The sequence below is a fragment of the Pelmatolapia mariae genome, linkage group LG6, assembly GCF_036321145.2.
Source record: "Pelmatolapia mariae isolate MD_Pm_ZW linkage group LG6, Pm_UMD_F_2, whole genome shotgun sequence".
NCBI classification, from domain to species: Eukaryota; Metazoa; Chordata; class Actinopteri; order Cichliformes; family Cichlidae; genus Pelmatolapia; species Pelmatolapia mariae.
In genome coordinates, this window is record NC_086232.1 from 36,641,980 (window position 1) to 36,653,440 (window position 11,461).

The window sequence follows — 11,461 nt, forward strand, 5'->3', positions numbered from 1 at the left end:
TACGGTTGTGAACTCTAGTTTTTACAGAGTGTGCCACAAAAAGTATAATATCCACTTAATTTATTAAATTTGTTTCGAGTGGAAAGCTGGAGCCTCCTCCACACCTACATGTCAGTAGTAGTAGCAGAAGGGTGCCAGTTTAGCTCAGTGGGTCAGCAGCCAGCCATATGCTGCATAACCAGAGTGCAGCAGCTTGTGTTCAAGTCTTCTTCTCTTTGGCCCCAATTTCCTATCTGCCTTCACTGGTAAAGACAAAAAATTATCAAAAAAAAAAAGTAGATGTTTGATACCGTTAAGGCAGTCCTGCTTGTCCTTTGTATTTTTATAATGCAAATCTGAATGGAATCAAATCAATTTCAGCCTTCAAATGCATTTTTCACACCAACTACCCGTGACTGACGAAATCTACCTTACTGACAAACTGCTACAGCATCAAAACCTGGAGTGGAGTTTACCTTTATTATTGCTTTCTTCCTGTTAATCCCAGATGTTAGCAGTAAAACTGCGTGTAGATAAATTAAAACATCAGATTTATAACATAGAACCATCTTAAAAAGGGAAAATTGCACAGTTTAACATGGGTCAATTTATCAAATTAAATTTAATACATGTACAGCGGAATCAATATTACACAGTGAGTGATTTCTTAAATTGCCTCTTAGACAAAGCCCATCTGTCTCCACTCAGAAGTGATAACAGACTGTGCTCCAATCAACCCAACAGCCGTGGTTATTAGAATAATCCCGTGAATTCATTTTTGTGTGTCATTTGTTTCACAAAGTCTTTCCCGGTAAGTATATGAACAAATGAAAACAAAGATCAGATCAGCCATTTGTATACATATATGTACAAAAGAAAAAAAAAAAAAAAAAAAAAAAAAAAAAAAAAAAAAAAGGTTTCATCTCAGGCACATGGCAGAATCAAACCAGATGCCAGTGACATCACCTCAAGACCGGGTCAATCTTTGGGTCAATCAACCATATAAAGGCATAAAAACAAAAGGACCATGTAGTGTACACGGGAATGATTTCATTTGCCAAATTTAGACACAATAAGTGCATGTAAGATTAACTCAAAATCCTGAGTCTAACATAAGGTGATAAAGTGTCCCAATCTTTTAATAACACAAAAGTGCAGATATTTTTAGAGGCAGCGATTTCACTTGTGGGCCTTTTGATGCAACAGGAGAAAAAGCACCGCTGTAAATAATCTTAAAAAACAAAAAAGTAAATAATAGCTGGTTCAGTTTTAGGGTCCTGGTATTCTCCATGCTGGCTCACAAATCCAAACTTATTGGTCCAGCTGAACAAAGCAAAGCTTTCCTTCGAGTTTTCAGTCACACCTGTGCTTTTCCTACGATGACCCGCTAACACGGCTGCTGTGCATTCTCACAGCTTTGACACCCACACCAACCATATGTAATACCTCCAAATACATTAAAACTCAGACTATTCTTTAAAAGGAAAAAAAAATAAATCACATTCCAATTCGTCATTGAATTGGTTACTGCATCATTACAGATCATTATCTTCGTACGCTGAACAGCTCTACCCCTTGGCTCAACTGGAAAACTTCTTCGGTGGTGTCATAAGTGGGAGATGACTGTTTGTCTTATTTCCCTTTTCAAGTTTTCATTTAAACTGGAGGTGGTTTGCTAACGCGTTGCACCAAAGTTGTGCTAAATTCCATCATTTGATAAGAAATGAATAAGAAAACAAAGAATATTCTAAATCACAAAATGTTTTCTGGCTTTTGGTAAGATTGTTTAAAAACATCACTTGAAACATTCAGCTGACCTAAGTGAGTATGGAGTGACAGATCTGCCATGAACGCTCAAACATCTGCTGAAATGCAGTCTCCGATCAGCATCTCCTTTAACATAAATGTCAGATATGAGCTGTTATTACATGTTAACACTTTGCAGTATGTATACTGGATAAATGCACACATTCAATTTTTAAAACGTGTTTTACCAAAAGCCACTGCACTGAATCATTTCGGGCAGTCGGCTTTATGTCGCTGTGCTGGACTGATTGTTGGACAGGAAAAGAAAAGCGATCAGTAACAACGCTTGGGAACATGGATATGATCAAATAAGGACAAAAAGGCTGTGAACCAAGGCACGCGGTGGAAGCTGGTTCCCGCAACTGCTTCCAGAGTTTGAAACCACTGAAGCGTAAAGAAGGTCTCCGGGCCTCGGTCAGCATTGAGGGAAAGCTTCAACCTAAATGTAAAGGAAGCAGCAGATCACATGACAGGATACTGGTCCTTCACACTAAAGGTTTCCCCAAGTGTTTGGAGGTGGGAACTGGTCGACGTCACCAGATTCATCGTGAGATTTGTCCCCCAGGTTGAAAGTTAGCTTGTACCGCAAACGGACTTTCTCCTGTGACGACACAAAAGCAAACAGGTTAACTCATCAGTGATACACAGTTTCACTTCTATCAATGTTCTTTGCTGCATTTGCACTTTTAGTATACAATCATCAACATTTCTCCTTAAAAGGCATAGTTTATTTTGATCAGCGATACAGATGGTGAGCAATATACTGCTGCAAGGAAGGTAAGAAGCAATATATATATTTTAGCCACCTAAACACAATGTCAATTAAAGTGTTCCAGTTTTATTTACAGTATTTTCACAGCTTCAGGCAAACACCAATTAAACACAGGGAAGTTCTCTTTAAAGCCACCAGCCTCCTTTAATAACAGTAATTTTACCTGAGAGAACGTGGCAATTGCTGCATTCATCGGTTTGTTTGTGACTTGTGTTTTAAAACTTAAACAGTAACCCGTGCTCTGAGATAAATGTACATTTTGTGCCAAAAGAGTCGGCCTTTAGAGCAAATAACCGCTTTAGTTTCGTGTTGTAAATGAAAGCTATCAAATTAAATGAAATTACAGCAAATTAAAGCAGTGAAAAATATTCTCAGTACACTTAAAGAGATGCAACACAAGCTTTGCTTCTGTGATAGTAGTCCTGCCTGCTACCTTGAACTGTGGAGGGGCATGCTGACTGATCTACTGTAGATAAAACACTGACGAGTAACTGGTAAATGTATAAAATGAATAAAATGGATAATCTGACCTGAGGCGATCTCAAGCAAAGTGCAGTGTATAAACAATGCGGTTGAAGATGTAGATTACCTTGTGAGGGTTCGCTAGCAGTAAAATCTGTGTGATGGCAGCTGGAGGCAAGATGGGATTGAAGGCAGGCAGCTCAGTACTGGAGGGAGGCTGAAGCTTGACTTTCATCACCTAGATAATGTACACCCATTGACACATTAAAACCTACATGTTTTCCAGCTGGCTAAAACAACAAAAGCTCTCACATTAATAACAGAGATTGACTTAATCTCAACAAAGAAGAATTTCTGGATCAAAAGCATGAGACATGGCCATTGCTACCATCAGTACGAATTTCAGGAAACAGGAACCTACTCTGGGCACAGCTGCCTGGAAGCGGATGTTGGTAACGGGAATAGGGGCTGAAGACAGCATGGAGATGATCACCACCAACACGTCAGGTCGTGATGGAGGGCAGTCGCGGGCAAAGGTGAACAAAACTCGGAGACTGTGTTTGTCAAATACAGTGACTGGTAACAAGGTGCCTGAAATAGATGACCAAAAACGTGATTGAAAGAAATAAAAAGAAAGAGGATTTCAATTTATGTTACCTCCATATTAGCTCACAAAACCTTTCATGACTAAGGCTAACTTTTTGTTCCAGTGCTTACTAGGTTTGATCATTTCCAGCGGCACAGTAACATCAGCTAGAGAGATGCTGTCGTAAGTGTCAGCAGTAGGTAATGAGGCTTTGTCAGTAACTGTGAGTGTAAGATTGGAGAGCAGCACAGCATCAGACTGCTCTGAATGGATGACCGAACTGGTCCCAGGAGCAGTAGCAGAACTAGAGGTGGAGGTGGAAGTCGCAGCAGGTGCGGGCTTTGAGCTGGATTTAGCCTGGAGATCTCGTAAAGGGACTCTTGATTGAGGCTGCAGCTTATCCCTACATGAAAAAAAACAAGGACACATGGTATATGGCAGCTCTGTGCATGTCATATTCCAACAACAGCACGTTACACTACAAAGGTGATGACAAAAGCACTTACCATTTGACCTGCTGGCTCTCTGGAGGCAGAGACTGCTGCAGCAGTGCCTTTCCCAACAGGTCCAGCTCTTCCATGGCTTTAGGAGGAGCAGTAGCCCCCCCTACTGGTGGAGCCCGTGGTTTCTGAACCACAGCTGGTAGCAACACTGAAGCTGGTGCAGACTGAGTAGATACCTCTGTTATATCTGATGTCTGAGAGGAAAAAAAAGAAGAAAAAAAAAGAAAGAGTTATTTTAGTGTAAAAGGAGATGAAGATGGCGTAAAACAGAAAATTAAACCAGTGGCAGGAATCCACTGTGTAAGATCTTTACATGCTGATTTATTTAGAACCACAGCTGGGTAACAGTAAAGTAAGTTTAAGATTTTAAACATGTCACACAATAATTTTACTGTGAGCATATTAAGTATTATCTTACTTCGCACCTGAAAAGTGTTCTGAGAGTCACCGTTTTCGGTTACATTCAGTCCTGAGAGAACAGAGACAACAAAAGTTAGATTACATCCAATTTGAGGTCATTTTTTGGAATCATTGAAGTCTTTTTAAAGAAAAAACAAAGAGCACAGACTGTATACACACACAGTCACTGCAACTGAAGACACGCACACAAGGTATGTCCACACTAATCCAAACCCTGCTTTATCATCCTTTTTGTGTTACGTGTACTATAATATACTAAGTAAGAGACTTGGTGCAGAAAGAAGTCAGATTACATATAATGTGCTCTAACTAGAGTCACGCCCTGTTGAACATTGATGAATTTTATGAATCGAAAATGGTGAAATCAATCTTTTAAATACACTACAGTCTTATACTGTACTAAGGGAAAGAGACTAGACTTGTTGTGATCCGGCCAGCAACACACATTTCTTTTCCGCTAGGTATTAGATCACATTAAAGTGTATAATTTTGTTTAAAGTGATTGTTTACATCCCTTATTACCTCCTCCACACTGTCCAATTATTACAGAATATTGCATTTTATCACAAGTGACTTTTCTCATCTGTTTTTGTAATCTTAAATGTAACTGTAGGATTGTCCTCCTTATAAAGGAGAAAGGAGCAGAAATGCATGATTCTTATTTAAAAAAGTCTACTTGAAAACAGCCCAATGACCTCTGCTCTGCAGCACTTGGCATGTCAAGTGACGTGACTTTCTAACATTAGCTGCAGCCATTATTCACGTTAAATGCAGAAAAACTCGACTCAAATAATGAAAATAAGTACAAAATATGCTGCCTAAAAACTAAATGAGCGCTAACAAAAATCTAAAACCTTTATGTTTCACTCTTTCATATTTTCCTTAATTATGTCGATACACAGGTGTCTCTGGAAAATGAGGTCAGGATCACAGAGGAGGGCCGTCTCTGCAGGATGCTGCGCTTGAATCAGTGGAAAATAAGGCAGAATTGTGCTGAGCAGTCTGGGATGTGCTTCCTGGCTTTCTAACTTTTTGTTCACAAACCACATGATTTTTCCTGCTTACCAAGTGACATGAGCTCATCATCCAAGAGGCTCAAGCCCATATTCTGAGTCAGAGTTTGCAGGCTGGAGGAGTCCGTGTTAGACGGTGCGGTGTTGGCTGATATGTTAAGGCCTGTCAGATCCACAAGTGCTGAGCTACTGTTGCCTGATTTGGAAAGAAAATACTCATTTGTGACTCAGAAATTGAGGGAGAATTAGGGTAAACTCAAATAGATAGTAAATAAGACTTTATTGCAATCTTCAGCTGTGACTTTGAAGGCACCCACCTGGTTGTAAAGACGAGTTTATGCCATCTTTAGTCACATCCTCTCCCTTTACGAGCTGTCGGTACTGATTAATGACCTGCGTCAAACTGTCATTGGCCTGCAAGATATCCGCTGTAAGCAGAAAACTAATCAGTAACACAAAAATTTTACCCTTTGAGGCCTAATTTTTATCTGTTTGTATAGGTAACAATCTTACCTAAAGCTTCATCATTATCCTCAGTGTCACTCGCTAATCGGAATAGGGTAGGCCTCATCTTCTCACAGCGATTGTAGAGATCCTGCAATAAAAAATACATCATGAAACCCTAAAATCACACACCTGCTGAGCAGGACCAGTGGGAGCACGAGACCTGCAGCAGCTCTTTTTAATGTGCTGCGTCCTGCAAACCTTAATGAGCTCCTGGTTGCTCTGGGAACAGCTCTCCTTATTGTAGCCCTCCAGCAGCTGGCTCAGCAGGCTGACGCTCTCCTTCACCTCCTGGATGGCATTCACTCGCTTCGACACTTTCTCCACTCGTTTTTGGTCCTAACGAAAGGTTCGGTGAGATCACACAGTGCCCAAGATCAAAAGAAACTTTTGCAGACCTTAATTTTTTCACTCAATCAGGCCATGAAGGACAGATGTAATGATAATAAATAACATCTTATAGCTCACGACTAATATTTAATACCACAAAATATGAAAGTAAAGTGCACATTTTAAAACCCTATAATTAAGTCATTTAATAATGAATTTAAGTTTTATTTCACCAAAATTCATGCGTGTCATCTGATTGACTATCATTAATCTTGATCAATGGGAAGTATTAGTTTTTTATTGCTCTGCACTTACACAGTCATTCTCAATAATTTATTAAAACATTTAAGGCTTGGTGTTTGATCATTTCACTAAAGTCATAAATATTAAATGAATACACCATCTCCATAAAAGCTGAAGAAGACCGAGTCAAACAAAGGGGCGTGTATGTGAGAGCACATGTTGTAAACCTCACGTAGCAAACAAAGCCGATGACTCACCTCTTGGACCATTTCCTTAATGAGCTTGTTTGCTGCTCTTAAATCTTCAGGGTGAGTGCTATTCAACAAGCGGGACAGCGTCTATAAAAACAGGATGAGAGAGAAGCAGGAGAGGAAAGGAAAGAGGAAGAGAATTTTTTAAACTGCTGCTCCCTCAGTTTTTCCCAGGAGTTCAACTTTACATCATTTGATGGGAAACATAAACTCGTGATGACTGTGGTGGAACAAAGCCCATCCTAGGACAGAAAATGAATGACGGATTTGTTACTTGTGTAATATATACACCTTGGATTTCTCCTCATCTTCAAAGATGGCACTTTTGGCTCTGGGTGGAGGGGGTGGGAGGGGCTTGTCAACGGGAAGCACAGGATCCTGCTTGACAATGCCTGGAAAAAACAAGAACACTTATTAACCTTCGAAAAATACAACATCTATTGAGAGGGCCACCTGCGTTTTAAATATCGGTTCTATTTATAAATCACAGATAAAGAATCGCAGCCACCTTGACCTCTGCTCCAACTACGATGCCTGTGATACTACTGCTTTAATACTCTACACCCATTAAATAATTTTAAATGAGAGTGCCATTTGTAGTCTTCAAATATAAAAAAAACTACAAAAAACAAGTGTGATGCTAATATAATCCAGGAACTTATGACAGCTGTTGGAGGGGAAAGTCTGTTTCTGCAATCAGACTGGGTTCAGATGACCATGACTAAGGACATCAGTCTCATGCTTGTGCTAGAAAGGAGAACTGACACATTCTCCCTACTAATCAAAAAGAATGGGGAACCAAAAAAAGGGGGGGGGGGGGGGGGACTAAAACATCCATAAAACTTGTACAATGAACTAATGTGCAACCACGGAGAACAATAGAATGTTAAAGCAGGCCTATTATTTTTCCATTCTTTGAAACAGGTGGAGTAGCTTTGCATGATTAACAGTTCAAAATAATGATGGTTTATTTTATGCAGCACCATGTCCTCTACCTTTAGGCCCACCTTCCCTTCAAACTTTTTCTGGTATTCCACACGTCAGAAACCAAAATAATCCAGCGACCAGCAAGCCACATTTTTTTTAACATAATTAAAACTAGAATTAAAGTCAAATAAAAGTCAGAATCATAAAAAAACACTTATTTGTTCTCAACAAAAGGCTCTTTAATTCAGCCTAATTTTACTTTTTGCAATCTGCCTGAAGTGGCTCTGTGCCCTGCAGTTTGAGAAACACTGCACCTTTTTCCTGACTGGCTGCCTCTCACAAACAAAAGGCCTGAACAGCAGACAGGAAGGGCTGCTGTGACAACCATTATTAAAGACATCTGTGTCACCAACATCATACAGCATCAAGACAAGAAAAATACAGCTGAATCTGAGCTTTCACATAAGTTCATTATTTGTCTTGATGGTTACACATAAAACTCTAAAACATCAGGAGAGCTCACCCTGTTTTTTCAGCATCTGATATGCTTCCAATATCTTGGTCTCGTCTGGGAGTCTCACCGTCCAGCTGTAAATCATCTCCAAGACCTTCTTCTTCACTGCCTCTGGAGCTCGGGCTCCTAAATACTACAGAGAGAGGGGGAATGGGTATTAACTACTGCTAAAGAAAAACAGATTTATTCTTTCACAAATGAAAATGAAATTGGGTCAGAAGAAAGTAATTATTTGGTAAAAGATTTAACATTAATACCTTATCCAGGCTGTGTTTTCAAACAAACTGTAAACTAAATACAGCTCCATCTTTTGTGAGATTCATCAAATAGTTGTAATTTTCAGTAGTTATACTAAACTATAAAAACCTTCTCATGGATCTTTGGTTACAGCCAAACTGGTGAGGCAAAATATAGAACAACAGTCGTTACCTTTGGTGAAACCACTTTGATTAGCTCATTGAGAAAGCGAAACTTCCCCACTTCACTATGAAATCGCTTTCCACAGTTCTTCATGCACGTCTCAAGAACCTGTGAATTGTTCAAAGGTTGTTGGTTTTACATTTGCACAGACATGCAGAGTTTAACATGAGATCCTGCAGACCTTTGCACTTGTTGATGCTGTATGCAGGACGATCTTACCGTTAGCGCTTGCATCGCCTCCCACTCCTGAGGAGACTGAATTTTATGTGCCAGAAGTCTAGTTGCAAGCTGAGGCCTGAGAAAACAAACAAAAAGGTTTCACTACAGTGACAGACTTAGGAGGTTGAACAAGACCTTAATTAAAATTTTTAGTGATATACTAATTGTAAAATTCTGGTTTTAAACACTACCAATTTTTTGAACCAACATCTGCCACTGCCATCAGCAAATTTACAGTACTATGGAAATCTCTTGAGCCACCTCGTGTCTTTACATTTTTCTTCCAAGGAGTAAAATTTCAGTGTAAATTTTTTTTTTTAAAGTAAAGTTTCTAAAGGTCTTTCTTTGGTCATTTGGCTGCTTTTTCATTCATTTTCAGGTCAGTCCTCATACCTGAACATTTTCAGGGATGCTTTTTTGTCACTTAATACTAACTTATGAATTCATGCATTAAAAAGGCACCTGACTCAGGGAATAAGCCATTCTTAAGGAAAGGAAACAAGTAGAAAAGGCTGAGATATGCCAAATCACACAAGGACTGAAAAGCCCGTGACAACAAGTCTGATAGAACAATGAATCCAAATGTAAAAGTTTTGGTTCAAATCAATACATAGAAGGTCAGGACAGCGGTACAACAGTGAGTGTTTATAGGGATCTATAATATGCAGTGGAGGCTTTGTCATGGTTTGGGGCTGCATTTATAGATCTTGTAATTATGAACACAGAAAACTATTGTCAGATTTTTATCCAACACACAATACAATCTGGAAAACATCTGATTGACAGTATGCCAATAATCCCAACACACTGCTAATGCAGTAAAAGCCTTCCTGGATAAAAAGAAAACAAAAAACCAAAAACCACACACACTTTGGAAAACTATCATGGAATAGTCTGCCAGACGCCAGACCTCAGTATTATTGATGCAATGTGGGATTATCTTTACAGAGAACATCAAAAGAAGAGCATTGAATGTTCTTCAAAAAGCATGGAGAGCCGTTCCTGATAACTAAAGAAGAGCAACAGCGTCTCTCTTCTTTAGTCATCAAGCCTGTATGGAAGAATAAAAGTGGTCACTTTCAACCACGTTAGAATTCTACGAACTTTGTTTTTTTCTCTTGTATATTGCATTTCCATTTATTTTTGCATATTTTAATAACTCCCTACACCGGCTTCCCATTTTCCTGCCAAATATAAAGAAATTAGGGGTGGCTCTTCCGAAGTGCTGCAAGTCAAATTATTTAAAGTCAATATAGACATTTCACCATTAAATCACTGCATCCCTAAAATTAATTAAAAATGTCACATACAAGCAAACTGTTAAAAAACGCATTACAAAAATCCTTTAAATCAATACTACTCTAAAAAACTGAAGGCAAAGGGACACAAGTTGTCAAGTAATAATGTCAACCGCTGGTACAGCACGTTAGTCTCCATTTCAGTGTGAAATTGTGAAACACATGAATCATCATCAACTCACCCTTCCGGTTCATTTTCGAGCTGATCACAGAATCCCTTTATTGAGTCCCAGTCAGTTTCCTTATTCAGAGGATTGGTGGCCTTATCTGTGTAAAATGGAAAACAAACAAACAAATCCTCAACTTACTTTAAATGCGTGGCATGTTTTTGAACTTCAGACCTGAAAACTGGGACAGAACCACTTCAAATCGGGTTGTTATTTGTAGATCTGTGAAGGCAGTCAAACCTGTCGCTTTACACCTGACTCTGTGCAGCAGCTGTGGCCTGTGCAATATGTAAATGAGCTCTCTTGCTTGGAGCAGATGAAGAGGGTGGCTCGCTTTTGGAGACGTATGTCAGATTATAGCCCAGGTGTGACAGGTTTCCTGCTAAACTTGGTCCTCAAGGAAACAACCAGAAGCTAACTAGCTGCTTGATTTTTAGCCTTCAGCTGAGCGTTACTGACACCTTTAAATTTAAATGTCACCTTTCTGTAGTATCACTGAGCTAAAGCGGACAACAGTAAACTACGTTTAAACTCATAATGAAGCAACTATGAAACCGTATATAACTGTTGGAGTTTGTTCCTTATCGCCAGCTGCACTTTTTAATTTAATGGTTTTCGCTGACTCCTCTCTGCTCCCGGGGGAGGAAGCTGTCAGCGAAAAATTCACAATGACTAAATATGTCGATGTACCTCAGGGGCATTTCGGTTATCTATCCACGTTCAAAACCTAATCGAGTATTGTAATAAATGGTAACTTACTGATGCGAGACTGCAGGCTGGCCTCATCCGGAGGCGCCGCCGCCGCCGCCATCTTTCGGGAATTCTAAACAAGAAGCAAGCTATCGCGAGACTTTTGTAACATATCGCGCGAATAGCGAAACATTCCAAGGGCTTTGAGATATCATCAAACAGTGGTGGGAAAGATACTACAGCTCAGTTGAACTCAGATCATTAACAACTCATTTTATTATTGGCGATTAATAAAGTTTTCTGATTCTGGTGGTGAAAAAACATGTGCCAAACACAAATCCATCTATCTAACTGACT

General features: G+C 39.4%; 1 protein-coding gene across 1 annotated transcript; it reads right to left on the reverse strand.

Moving 5' to 3' along the window:
* Positions 1 to 582: 582 nt before the first annotated feature.
* LOC134629468 (ADP-ribosylation factor-binding protein GGA1-like) lies at positions 583 to 11,272 on the reverse strand. The gene is made up of 17 exons (XM_063476812.1): positions 11,174 to 11,272; positions 10,430 to 10,514; positions 8,950 to 9,025; positions 8,740 to 8,838; positions 8,320 to 8,443; positions 7,161 to 7,261; positions 6,876 to 6,956; positions 6,247 to 6,384; positions 6,055 to 6,136; positions 5,859 to 5,969; positions 5,594 to 5,737; positions 4,534 to 4,577; positions 4,112 to 4,302; positions 3,737 to 4,008; positions 3,441 to 3,610; positions 3,147 to 3,257; positions 583 to 2,386 (listed from the first exon to the last, which is right to left on the reverse strand). Exons 1-17 carry the CDS (start codon positions 11,223 to 11,225, stop codon positions 2,276 to 2,278), a joined length of 1,992 nt encoding a protein of 663 aa, XP_063332882.1. The 5' UTR covers positions 11,226 to 11,272; the 3' UTR covers positions 583 to 2,275.
* Positions 11,273 to 11,461: the final 189 nt, after the last annotated feature.